At 51.5% G+C, this 13933-nt stretch overlaps 1 protein-coding gene across 1 annotated transcript; it reads left to right on the top strand.

Moving 5' to 3' along the window:
* The first annotated feature begins 11459 nt into the window (after positions 1 to 11459).
* Positions 11460 to 12873, top strand: LOC128429143 (shaker-related potassium channel tsha2-like). The gene is given in 2 exon segments (XM_053415429.1): positions 11460 to 12784; positions 12786 to 12873. Coding segments are annotated over 2 exon segments (1413 nt in total).
* Positions 12874 to 13933: the final 1060 nt, after the last annotated feature.

Genomic DNA, 13933 nt, shown 5'->3' with positions numbered 1-13933 from the left:
TGTGATCATTATATTTAAAGATTAATAAAATAAAATGTATATCCTGCAGAGAACAGAAATGACAAATCCAGTTGTGTGTATGATTATTGGATCAACAACAGAAGCCTTGTGTAATATGATGTGTAACTTCCTCATGTTCATATGTCACTGTATCATCTGCATACATTCGAACATGGCAGGACTCTAAGTGGCCCGTGGAGCTCCGCCCACTACGTGTCATCGGTCCTCAACATCGTCCATTCTGAGTTCAGGAGAATATTTAAACCTTATTAAATATTTGTACTATTGTTTCTTGAATTCAACGTCTCATCTGCCCCCGGATCATCAACAGCTTTGATTTATGATAGAAACATCATCATGATTATTATGGGAAATGACACCATGTCTTTTCATTCCTACACATCCAGTGTTTGATAAATCCATAAAGAACCAATCAGCTGACGGAGGTGAAGTCCTCCAGCTCGTCCAATCAGCTCCCCCCCCCCCCCCCAGACGTTTGCTGGACGCAGGCCATTTATTCAGATTTCTACCATTCGCCCAGAGAGACTGTGGTAAATTGACTTTGACCGCAGAACCCTCCAACCCCCCGCCCCCCCCGCCCCCCCCGCCCTCCACGGAGGCTGAGATCATGAAGTCAGAGGCGTCTTGTCGGGAAATGAGACGAGGACGATCCTCCTGAACGCTCCACCGCACAACAGCAATCACACTCGGGCTTAATGTGCGTGTTCACGTGTGTGTGTTCATGTGTGTGTCTTCATATGTGTATGCATGAACATGTGTGTGTGTGTGTGTGTGTGTTCGTGTGTCATTGCATGAACATGTGTGTGCTCGGTGCTGGGAGGTGGGGGGGGGGGGGGGCAGCGGCTTGTGCTCTCACTTTCAATCTAAACGCACATGAATCATGTCACCACGCCCCCTTCAGGCGGACGCTCTCACTGCGTCTCTCTGGGATTCAGACGTTTCCTCCGTGAAGGGGGGGGGGGGAGTTCAAGGTCAAATTAAGGAAATTACAGTAGATGGCAATAAATATTTATACAGGAGAGGAAATACTCAAACAGCAGCTTGCAATAATATTATTGCTGCATTGTGTAGAAATGAAAGTGACCTTTGATCAGATCACAGTGACCCTTGACCTTTTACATCAAAATTTAAACGAAGCGATTCGAGGCCTCGATCTTAAATGTTTGAGATTTAACTCGTTAAAATCAGTCGTATTAAAAGTTATGGGGGGGGGGGGGGTGTTTTTCGGCGTGACAGCGGGAGGCTTTCCACTGTCCGTCATCTGAGCTGCTGTGTTATCCCTCAGGGCGAGAGACACGGCAGGAATGCTCTGGTGGTGGTGGAGGGGGGCGGGGGGGGGGGGGGGGGTTCAGTCTATAGTTAGAGGGTTGACTGCATGCTGCACCTGTGCCCCCCCCCCCCCCCCGCCCTGCTCACACCTCCGAGGTTTACTTCAACAAAATAACTGCTGAGGATGTTTTTTACTATCTGGACCAGTTCTCGGTTTCTAACTGGTTTCATGGAGGTTCACTGGTCCCAGGTCAGAAAACAGGATGAGGCTCAGGTGAAGAAAAGGGGACGAAGTCAACTGCATTTTAATGTTTGTGTTTTTAATGTAGACCTCCTGTCCCCCCCGAGGTCTTCAGGCCTCAGGGCTGCAGGTGCACGTGTGCGTCCTGCTCACCTGGAGACTCGATGGGAATCAGACATGTCAGATCAGAAGGGGAGAAGATGGTTCTTCACTCTCCTGCAGCTGATCTGGGACCAGCTGCCCTCCGCTGATCACAGGCATCTTGGTGATGTGGGAAAAGTGAGACTGGACGAAAACAGGACTTCATCACCAGAGAGCTGAGATGAGATGGAACTGCTTTTCTATGAGCTGCCCCTGAGTGACAGCTGTCAGCGCCTCTCTCTGTCCAGGAGGAGGCGCCGACAGATGTGACAGATGTTTCATAATGAAGTGTCTCACTGGACAAACATGTCTTCTGTTTCCACGGAGCAGAGGATGAAGCTGCTGACGTGTAGAGGGCTTCATCGTCACAGGAGGGGGGGGGGGGGGGGGGGGCTCCATGTCCTTGTCAAGGACCTAATTACTTAAGGAAGGAACATGGGGGGCGAGGGGGGGGGGGGGGGGATAACCTCTTATGTTGTCATCTCCTGAATCGATCCTGTGTGACGGCTCAGTGGTCGTTATAATATTCTAGTACAGTAAAGTATTACAGCAGCAATGCTAACGTACAGTGCTACTATAACAATGCTAATGTAATGTTTTTATGCAAAGTGTTAGCATAGCAGCTAGTTATGCTAAGTTCAACATGTGGAGACACTGACAGATTCAGCCTTTGAGCTGTTTCCTCCACAGTTTGGTTCTGAACTTCTTCATTCTTCTGTTGATCCTGGTCCTGAAGCCTCGGTGCTCCTCCTCAGTGACGAAGCAGCAGGACCAGTATTCACTGGGGGGGGGGGGGGTTCACTCATATTTTACTGAGCTCTTTTGAGACGAGGGAAACCCAAACCTGACACAGGCCGGAAACTGCTGAGTCAAGGATCTGGAGGAGGAGGGCGTCACCTCCACCTCCTCACGGCCTGAAGAACAATCACAGACAATCACAGACTAAAGAAAAGAGGCCGAGCAGAAGACGGGAGCTCGACTGACTCCAAACAGTCTGTGGTCGAGTCCCTGTTGAAAACCAGTTCAGTCCAAAGAGTCTTGATCAGATCAGCTGAGCAGGAGGTGAAGAATCCTTTAATGTTGAGTCCAGAGAGCAGGTTCCTCGTTGTGACTCATGAGCAGAGGACATGAGTTCCAGCTCGTTTCCTGCTGGAGACCAAACGGAGGGGAGGAGTCTGCGAGTGAAGGAGGAGGGACGACAGGAACCAGCTCTGATTGGTTCCTCCGCTCGGGGACGTCTGCAGCAGAGTGATCAGCTCGATGTCATCAGGATTCTGAGGATGTTCCAGGAGAAGTCAGAACCTCTGAGGTGTCTTCAACCTGTCCACTGGAGGAACTACACAACATGTCCTCCAGAGGTTTTCTAGAGTTCATGTGTCGAGTCAGTGAGACAGTGAAATGACTTGAAGCTGTGATTTTAAAGTGTCTTAGTGTGAGTTGGAGCCTTCATGAGGCTGGGAGACGAACGGGGGGGGGGGGGGGGGGGGGGGGGGGGTATATTGATCTGGTTCCAGCCTCCACAGAAGCAGTTTCTCTTATCTCTCCCTGCAGCTGCTCCTCATACAAAACACAAGGTCCTTCTCTCCATCTGCCACTGAGTGAACTCCCCTCCTCCACGTGCACCAGTATGAGCGGTGATGGAACCAGCTCTCAACTGGGAGCCTCAGCCGTCAGCTGGTGTTCTCTGAGTCTGGTACCTGATGGTGATGATTGTCGGCCTGAGGGCGAACTCCACTCCGGAGAGCTGATGGTGCTTCAGTGGTTCTAAGTGTTGATGCTGAAGTGACTGAGTGGACTCGGAGGCTCCAGATGTTTATCATTCATCACTTCCAGATCAGAACAAGTGACTAATGTGACCTTTAAATATGGAAGAACACAATCCAACCTGCAGAGACGGAGACAATGAGAGGATTGTGGAGTTTTTCATATTTAATGAGACTCGTGAGCTCCAGGTTGTTTCTCAGATGTTCCAGCTCCTTCCTGTGCTTTGCTTCCTCGTGTGAGTCCCACTCTGTTGGTATCATCCATGAACTTGACCCTCAGGTTCCCCCTTGTGTGTGACGGGATCCAGTCTCATGATCAGACCCCCTCTTCCTCCCTCCTCTTCCTCCCTCCTCTTCCTCCCTCCTCTTCCTCCCCGGGGCCTTTTCCTGCTCAGCACTGATCGTGGTCGAGCTCTGTGGCGTGTTTTCCGACCACATGTTTGTGTTTTCTCGTGCTTCATCAGCACAGCGGAGCCTGGAGAGCTTTTCCTCTGTGCAGGGGAGGAATGGTTATTGACTGCCCCCCCCCCCTCCCCCCCGACAGAGCCTGTAACCTCAACATGAGGCTGCCGTGTGCACTTGTTTCCTCACGGGCACGAGGCCCCGGCACCAGGAGCCGCTGGTTTCTGATGGATGATATGAGCTGTTGATGAGCCCTGGTGCGTTCTGGGTAATAGAAGCTGTAACGGGCCGTCAGAGACGACCTCCTGTGATGGATGTGTCTCCAGTGGACGCACATCACAGAGATACCACCCGGTCACATGGTCCATGGTCCACCAGCAGAGGGAACAGCTCTAATGGAAGTTCTTAGTGTTATTACTGGTTCAGTGTTTTCAGCCTCTCGTCAGCAAACACTTTGTTTAATGAACAAATCCACAGAGAAATAAATGAAGACATTAGAATGATGATTACAAACTGTAGAAACACTGGAAATTAAAGTAAAACAAGAACAAAGCATTTATATAAATGTCTGTTAAAGCTGCTGCATCATCTCCTGCCTCTGGTTGTTAGCAGTTAGCAGTCGACCTCTGACCTTGACCTGCGAGCTGTTAACGAGACCAGACAGAGTTACTGCTTCATTGGTGTGGAGACATCTGAGACGAGTGACAGCGAGGGAGCAGGTGGACCCCCCACCCCCCCCCCCCCCCCCCCCCACACACCCCCCGCTCTGAGCCTCCGCCCAGCAACACGAATCCTGACTGATGACTCAGGTTCTAATAAACATCCTCTTTACACTTCAGTTGATAGTTCACAGCTCAAGGGACAGAAATAAAAGCACGATTCTGGTTTTAAATGACAGACTCATCTCATGCTGGAGGGACATTGGATCCTCTCACGTCTTCTCGTCTTCTCACTGAAACCAACTGAACATTTAACAAGTCCGAGTCTGAAGTTGAGGTCTGTGGAGAAGCTCTAGAAACCGTTTGACCTCATCCGACCTCACTCATCTTTGTTTCTGCTTCGTTATCTGCTCGTTAATTGATGTCACAGGGAGTCGGCCCCTGAGGGCGAGACTTAGACCAAGTCCTTCACACGAGCCCGGGAGACGAGTGCTGTCTTTTACCCACAATCCTTCAGGAGACAATCAAAAGCCCTGGTCTCAGATGGTCTTCATGTGAAGTCGTGGACTGATCAGGGATCAGGTTCGAACTCTGTTGTGTCCGTTCTTGTTTCAACACAAAGTCCTGGTCAGCGACGACGAGAGCTCGTTTTTCATTTTAATGGAACTGTTATGTTTCACTAAGCGACCTTCCTCTTCTATTATTTCTACAGCCGTGAAAAGGGAATAATAAAACTGAAGGATAAATTCCGCGGTGAACAGGAAGATAAACGACTGATCAGGGACCAGTGAGAACGTTCTGCTGGTTCCTGTCCTCGCCTGTGACGCAGCTCTGCATAATAAGCAGAGGAGAATCCAATTATAGCAATTACCCACAGTGAGATGACCCCAATCAAGCCCTTCAAGAGAAGTGATTATAACGAGGTGTCGGCCATTTAAAGACACACACGCAGTCGCCCTCTAGGGGGCGTCCTATTCCCTTGTGCACGTCCCATTCTGTGTGTGTGTGTGTGTCTGGTTGTGTGTGTGTGTGTGTGTGTGTGGTCAGACTGTGATGTGATGTGACAGGTGAATCTTTGCTGCTCTGCATCTCGAGGCTGCAGGAGACGGAGAGGACCACGTTGCCATGGCTACCGGCCGTCTGGCACGGCAGGTAAGGGCCCCCCCCCACACCCCCCACACCCCCCCACACCCCACCCCCCTGTTTGTGTCTGGTCCCCCCTGCAGCCGCTGAGATGGTGAACTACAGGCGTGCAGCAGAGCGGGTTTAGGTTGGACATGGGGGGAAGGGGGGGGGGGGGGGGGGGGGGGGCAGAGCATACCAAGGACGGCCTGAATCAGTTTGGTGCTGGTTACCAGTTGAGACCACAGGACCAGTTTGAGAACATGTATCATGACGATGGTGAACTTGGTGAAGCTGCTGAATCAGAGGATCTGCACTCGACTGATCTGCCCTGGAGGCTGATCAGCGTTTCGGTTAATCTACTTCTCTCCTCTGGAACCTCTGGACGTAGAATCGTGGTCTTGCCGTCGCTCTGGCACGACGAGCTGTTTTCCTGATCCCAGCGTTCCCAGAGCGTTTGGCCGGCGCTGCCCGGCTGATGGATGGAGCTATTCTTATTCCCCTGACCCGCTACGTCAGACCCAGTCAGAGCCTAAAAATAAGAGCAGGCTTTTCAGGACATTCATTGTTTGCTTTAGTACAGGAGCAGGAATCCACATCCAGCGTTCATCCAGGCTGCTGTGGTTCAAAGGAATCGATGGGAGGTGGGGGGGGGGGGGGGGGACTTAGAAACATGTTGGGTTTCTTTCACATGAGTCAGAGAGAAGCAGCTCAACAGGTTCAGAGTGAAACTGAATCTGTTGTCGTCTTGAAAATCAAACGGCTCCGGTTTCTAACGCTGGAGAAACGAGGATGACCTGAAGCGACCTTTTAGGAAGTGACCTTTCACTTCCTAAAGGTCGCTTCCTAAAGGTCGCTTCCTCACAAGCTGTCAAGTGTGTGAGCTGTGAATCAGCGACACCTCATCCCTGCACAGCTGACCCGATCGTGCATCCTGTGTGTTGTGTGTGTGTGTGTGTGTGTGTGTGTGTTGTCTGGCAGTTCATCCTCAGTTCAGGGGGGGGGGGGTTTGATCAATATCTCGTCTGGTGAATCAACATTAAAACAACAAAGACTGAAGAGGTTCAGATTATTACATAAGACGATACGTCACCTGCTCATCATCACAGAAACCTCTCAGAAAAACTAAGAGTTTAATTAATGAGGAAAGCAAAACAAAAATATTATTTTTAGAAAATGAAATATTTCCATCACGTTACATTTGAATATTTAAATTATGTTTCTCTCAGTGTTGAACTCGTTAATCACATCTGCAGCTTTTGTTTCATTAAAGGATCTCTTGGTTATTTTCATTTCTAGATTCATTGTGAAATCTTTGTGTTTCTTCAAATCACAAAGATTTCGTGGCAAAGAAAAAACAAATCATCACGAATGAAAATCTGGAAAGAGTCAAACTAAGTTTTGGAAAATCAATAAACCAATTAATTCATATTCCTCCAACAGGTGAAAGAGTCGTTGTTGTTGAGTCATTGTTGTTGAGTCATGTTTGGTACGGCTACAGTCGTCCTCATAAGTGCTTCATAATATTAATATAATACAATATAATATAATATAATATAATATAATAAGGTTTTACTCAATGTAATTTTTTCTTGCTGCAGCCAACGTGGTCGTACCGTACATTCATAGATGTTCGATTCCCGTCACGTTCACTAACACAACCCCTGTGGCGAGCAGGAAGTGACCTCATCACTTTCAGAGACGGTGGTAGTGAAGGATTTAATCTCCTAATGTTTCCTGTGACATCAGTGAAGACTCTGCAGAGTCACCTTGACCTAGATGTGCAGAGTCCACACACATCTGGATTCATGTTGCTGATTGTGTGTGTATGTGTGTGTGTGTGTGTGTGTTTTGTGTTTGTCCTCGACGTCAGCAGATATTTTACTGAGGGCTTTTATTCTGAAGGGCGGTGCAGCCTACAGAATAAAAGGATTCAAGCCTCTTTTCCTTCTTCTTTTTTAACTGTGATGAATTTGTTGATATTAAAATGAGATGCACCAACACAGTAGATGGTCGAGGGACCTTGACACCTGAACGTAGACTGAACAAAGAAGAAGAAGAAGAAGAAGAGAGAAGAAGAAGAGAAGAAGAAGAAGAAGAAGAAGAAGAAGAAGAAGAAGAACGGCCTTGAAACTAACCTGAAGGTGTCAGTGACTTCAATTAAGAATGAATGTCAGACCCTCTTCTCTCACTCGGAGATAAGACTGAAATCCTGATGCACAGAACCAATTATCCTCCAGAGATATGAACACGCTGCGGCTGCACAACACGCTGCGGCTGCACAACACGCTGTGGCTACACAACACGCTGCGGCTGCACAACACGCTGTGGCCTACACAACACGCTGCGGCTACACAACACGTCGGCAGTAACACAAATCAAAGCTTCTTCCATCAGGAGATTAAAAACACAGAGACATGCACCACAGACACGTTCCTGGTCTCAGTGAGATCTGATGGAAACTCTTCCTGTGGATTCCCCGGAGCTTCTCATCAGCTTCCTGAGACGTTCACCCACTTCCTGCTCGTTATCTCACCAGCAGCTCGATGGAAGAGGAAGTTGGTCGAATGCTAAATGACGGAGGGTTAACGCCACGTTCATACGTTCATATTAATGTGTTTTAATAAAAACACATCTGAAAACACGTCACCCTGTCAGATCAACAGATTAGTGAAGAACATGTGAATGTGTGTGTTGTTGTTTTTTTCTCAGACTCTCGTGAGTTGGGACATTTTTCAATGACCCAGAAAAAAACTCATCAATTATTTTGACAGTGAAATTCTTTAATGTGGGAAACTCCTCCACAGACTGAAGGTTCTGTTTTTAAAGATCCCAGCGGCTGACGTGTCTCACTGAGCCAGACGCTGACCTCTGCTGACCTCTGATGACCTCTGATGACCTCCGGAGCCCCGGGTCACGTGTGGCGTCCCGGCACGTTCACAGCCGCTAGCAGCAGAGCATCATGGGAAAGTTAGTTCTGTGAATCTGTTCTTCACAAACCACTGGTTCAGACTTTACTCTCATCAGCTGATCATTTACTGATTAATACTTTTCATCATCCACTGATAACACAACTTTCTGAGGAAGCATTTATACAACTTCATATAACCAGTGTTAGCAGCAGCACTGGATTACATTATCAGATTATATCTAGAAACTGATTATGATCCTTTCTTCAAATATAGCTTTAAAAAAAATGTACATCTGAAAACATCAGTTCCTCTTAAACGTGTTCAGAACCAGAACACGTGTTCTCGAAAAGACGGAACATGTCTTTCAGAATGTCGTGTTTGCTTTTTGACCCTGAGAGCCACCGTACCTTCGTCTCCTGTTGAGTCAAACACAGCCAGGAGATTCTTTCTTCAGAGCCTGAGACTCTGGACCGGCTCTGTCCCTGATCTGGAGTCTGATGTTTCCTTCAAGCTTTGACTGAGACGTGAGAGGAGACCTCAGCCCAGAAGCCTGGAGCGAGTGAGGGACAACGAGTCCAGACGCTTTACAGCCTCAGAGCTGATCAACATGTGGACGAGAGGAGGAGGAGGAGGAGGAGGAGGAGGAGGAGGAGGAGGAGGAGGAGGAAGCAGCGTCTGTGAGTTACAGCAGGAAACAGGAAGCATCGCAGAGCCAGACTGAGGTCGACTGGTTTCAGGCACTGAGTCATGACGAGGGGGGGGGGGGGGGGGGGGGGGGCACGAGATGCTCATATTGAAAGTGGAAAAGTTGCATCATGCGATCATAGGGTCGTGTCCCTTCTCTGCCCCAGTGGGGCTGTTTAAGAGCCCTGTGATTGGACGAGAGGCGGGGGGTGAGGATTTTGGAACTTCACAATATTTACTTGAACAGAAAGTGACGCAGGAAACAGGATGAAACTTTATTAACACTGAGCAGGAGACAAACGGGTTATCAGTGTTCTCATGATGACGTGTGTTTGACTTCATCCCAGTGAAGTCGTGTTCATTGACTCTGAGCTGGAAACTGGAAGTGGAGAGATTCTCCTGAGGAAGAAGAGACGTAAACTCTGGATTTCCTCCTTCAATAAACAACTTGGATTCATGTTGTGCTTCATGAGGAAGATCTTCTTCACGTCCGTTGTAGAAACTCTTCAGCAGCTGCTCTGGTTCCCAGTTCACACCTTCGTTCATTTAGTAACTGGTAACTCCTCACCAGTCCAGACCTTGTAACTGTAGCTGGACTCTTCGTGGAGAACGAGGCGTCACCACAACCTCTGGATGTTCTGCTCCTGCTCCCCCCCCCCCCCCCCCCCCCCCACCCCCCCCCCCCCCCCCCCTCCCCCCCCCTGGTCTGGTGCAAGCAACATGTTGTTGATGAAGGTCTTTAGTTTAAAACCATTCATGTGGGGAACTGGTCTTTGTTGCATTTCTCTTCTCACCAGTGAAGTGTCTCTGGTTTTCTCCTGATTCAGGTGAACTTCTCTCTCTCCTCACGCCTGACTCATATTTTCTGAATGACTCTCAGTGACTCTGAGTCTGTTCTTTAGTTTTCATGTCATCACCTCTTTCTCTCCGCCTCGTGTTTCCATCTTCGCTCTGCGGCTCCCTCGGGTCGTTCCATGGGAAAAGAAACTTTTCCTGCGGCCCTGGGAGAAATCCAGCTATTTTAGGAAAACACGTCACTTGCTCTGAGCTGCAGCCCAGAAACTCTCCCTGGTTTCCATCCTGCAGCTTCTCCCTCTGCTGCCTCCACTTGTTGCACAGGCTTCACCTTCATGTCACTGACACGTTGCTTTCCACTCCTGAGATCCCATCGTGCACATCGTGTATCTGACCCGGATCCTGTGAGTCCTGCACAACTTGTGGATCCGCTCCGGCTCCTGCAGACGTCAGAACGGTTTGGTGTTGAAAAGGCTGCAGCGTGACAACAACAAGTGAGAGAGAGAGAGAGAGGAGAGGAGAGAGAGAGGGAGGAGAGAGGGGAGGGAGAGGAGAGAGAGAGAGAGGGAGAGAGAGAGAGAGAGAGAGAGAGAGAGGAGAGAGAGGAGAGAGAGGAAAGAGAGAGAGAGAGAGAGAGGAGAGAGAGGAAAGAGAGAGGAGAGGAGAGAGGAGAGGGAGGAGAGAGGGGAGGGAGAGGGAGAGAGAGGAAAGAGAGAGGAGAGGGAGGAGAGAGGAGAAGAGGGAGAGAGAGGAGAGGAGAGGGAGAGAGGAGAGAGAGAGAGGAGAGAGAGAGGAGAGAGAGAGAGAGAGAGGAGAGAGAGAGAGAGAGAGAGGACGGAGCCACAGGTTCTCCTCACATCGCGGATTCAATCACACGAGTCGTGCATGACATGAGGCGGGAGATCTTTCCTCCACGTCTCCAGACGCGCATGAAGCTGCAGCTCCACGTCCGCACATGTCCCCGTCCACAGCCGCTCCTGTGATAACCTTGAGGCTGAGCCACGCGGGGGACAACTCGCTCATTACGCACGACGCGTCTCTGTGTCCAAACCGCGGATATCGCGTCTGAAACGGATTCATCGTGCTGTGAAGGCTCACTGCTGAATATCTGGACCGGATTCATGTGGAGCATATGTGCGTGCATGTGTGTTTTTGTCCCCCCCCCCTCAGTGAGAGAGCGTGCACACACGCGTCAGCTCGGGGAGGGCAAAGCCTTCTTCAAATGCAGTGGATGTGACAGCGGAGTCCAGACGACAGACGGAAAGGTGAGCGTGGAAAGTGCGGGTGGGGGGGCACGAACATGTCCGAGGAACCGGTCCACCCGCAGACGTGACGCCGGCGCCGGGAGGACACGGACGGGGACGCGCGGAGACGCTCGCCTGGTTCCCAGAGACGCGCGGAGGAGTCGGCCCGAGGTGCGGGGAGCGGCGCCGCGGGGGGCCGGGGGACGATGACCGTGGTGCCCGGAGAGAACCTGGATGAGACGGTGGCACTGGCCGCGCTGTCCGTCCGGGACCGGTACGACCCGGAGCCGGCCGACAACCAGGACTGCTGCGAGCGGGTTGTCATCAACGTCTCCGGGCTGCGCTTCGAGACGCAGCTGAAGACGCTCGCGCAGTTCCCGTGCACGCTGCTGGGGAACCCGCGCCGGAGGATGCGCTTCTTCGACCCGCTGAGGAACGAGTACTTCTTCGACCGGAACCGACCCAGCTTCGACGCCATCCTCTACTACTACCAGTCCGGGGGGCGGCTGCGCAGACCCGTCAACGTGCCCGTGGACATCTTCATGGAGGAGATTAAATTTTACGAACTTGGCGAAGAGGTGATCGAGAATTTCAAGGAGGACGAGGGCTTCATCAAGGAGGAGGAGCGGCCGCTGCCGGAGAACGAGTTCCAGCGGCAGGTGTGGCTCCTGTTCGAGTACCCGGAGAGTTCCGGACCCGCGCGGGGCATCGCCATCGTGTCCGTGCTCGTGATCCTCATCTCCATCGTGATCTTCTGCCTGGAGACTTTACCGGAGTTCAGAGAGGAGGCGCGCGCGCTGGACGAGCACCTGCTGGTGAACGGGACCGCGCGCGCAAAGAAGCCGAACCCGTTCACGGACCCGTTCTTCATCGTGGAGACTCTGTGCATCATCTGGTTCTCCTTCGAGCTGCTCGTGCGGTTCCTGGCGTGCCCGAGCAAACCCGCGTTCTTCAAGAACATCATGAACACCATCGACATCGTGGCCATCATGCCGTACTTCATCACCCTGGGGCTGGAGCTGGCCGAGCACCAGGGCAACGGGCAGCAGGCCATGTCCCTGGCCATCCTGAGGGTCATCCGCCTGGTGCGGGTCTTCAGGATCTTCAAGCTCTCCAGACACTCCAAGGGGCTCCAGATCCTGGGCCAGACCCTGAAGGCCAGCATGCGGGAGCTGGGCCTGCTCATCTTCTTCCTCTTCATCGGGGTCATCCTCTTCTCCAGCGCCGTGTACTTCGCGGAGACCGACGACCCGGAGTCGGGGTTCAGCAGCATCCCGGACGCCTTCTGGTGGGCGGTGGTGTCCATGACCACGGTGGGCTACGGAGACATGTGTCCGGTGACCATCGGGGGGAAGATCGTGGGCTCGCTGTGCGCCATCGCCGGGGTGCTCACCATCGCGCTGCCGGTGCCGGTCATCGTGTCCAACTTCAACTACTTCTACCACCGGGAGACGGAGCACGAGGAGCAGCTGCAGTACACGCACGTGACCTGCGGGCAGCGGCCGCCGCGGTTCGGGGAGTTCCAGAGGAGCCTACCTGGGCAGCGAGGACGCGGACTCCATCAAGTACACCAACTGCAGCCCGCACAAGGCGTGCACGGGCAAGCTCACCGACGTGTGAGCGAGCCGCAGCGCGCGCCACCGGGGCGCGCACAGGGAGCCGGGCCGTGCGCTCCGGTCCGGCCTCTTCCTCCTGCCCGAACGGAAGCAGGGGATCGAACCCGGCTCCTCCACTCCCGCGTCCCGGCCTGGCGCGTGTCCGCCACGTGCAGCACTTTGTCTTCTCTCTTCTGTCTCTCAGTGATTTGTCTTCTGTGTCCCTCAAGGTGAAGGTTCAAGTTTACACCTGATTTCCTGTCGCTCTGCAGCAGAGACGCGTGAGGACCATCTCCATCCAGAGCGGCAGCCTGACACACGCACGCGCACACATGTTATTTTGGCCTCATGTATTTTCCTGACCGGCTCAGAGTCGGATCAGACGGAACCGGTTCTCCTGTGACTCCATGTTCCGGTTCGATTCAGGCTCCTGCACAAAGAGCCTGCGAGACAAGAACAGGGCCACACGCACTGTGTTATTGACGTGCACGTGGACAGGCTTCAGGAGGTTAAACCTGTTTGTTATGAAAACCAGGCGCAGCTCCTCCTAACCAGGAGCGCCCCCGCGTGGAGGAGAACCGCTCCTGCATCCTCTTCTGGAGGAGGCAGTTTCTATAGCAACCTTCCAGACCTGTCTGTGTTGTCTGTCACAGGAACGAGAGGAGGAGGAGGAGGAGGAGGAGGAGGAGGAGGAGGAGGAGGAGGAGGAGGAGGAGCAGGAGGAGGAGCAGGATGGAGGAGCAGGATGAAGGAGCAGGAGGAGGAGGAGGAGGAGCAGGAGGAGGAGCAGAGACAGGGAACCTCCACGTTGTTGACGTTTCATCGTCGACTGGAAAACGTCTAATATCATATTTACAACCAGAAAGAATCATACACACGATCAACACTGAGCTGCAGATATTAGAATCATCTGTGTTTTAGGATTTAAATATTAAAAAATAATGATAAACACAGATCACAGAGATCAAACTGAGGTTTTTAATTCCTGTGCTTTTAGTAGAAAAAACTAAACAGGATTCAAATATAAGAAGAATAAGACAAATCCTCTGATTCGGGATCTGAGGAGCTGAACTAATATGAACTGT

This window comes from Pleuronectes platessa, chromosome 22, assembly GCF_947347685.1.
Source record: "Pleuronectes platessa chromosome 22, fPlePla1.1, whole genome shotgun sequence".
Classification (NCBI taxonomy): Eukaryota; Metazoa; Chordata; class Actinopteri; order Pleuronectiformes; family Pleuronectidae; genus Pleuronectes; species Pleuronectes platessa.
This window is presented reverse-complemented; position numbering and strand designations above follow the sequence as displayed.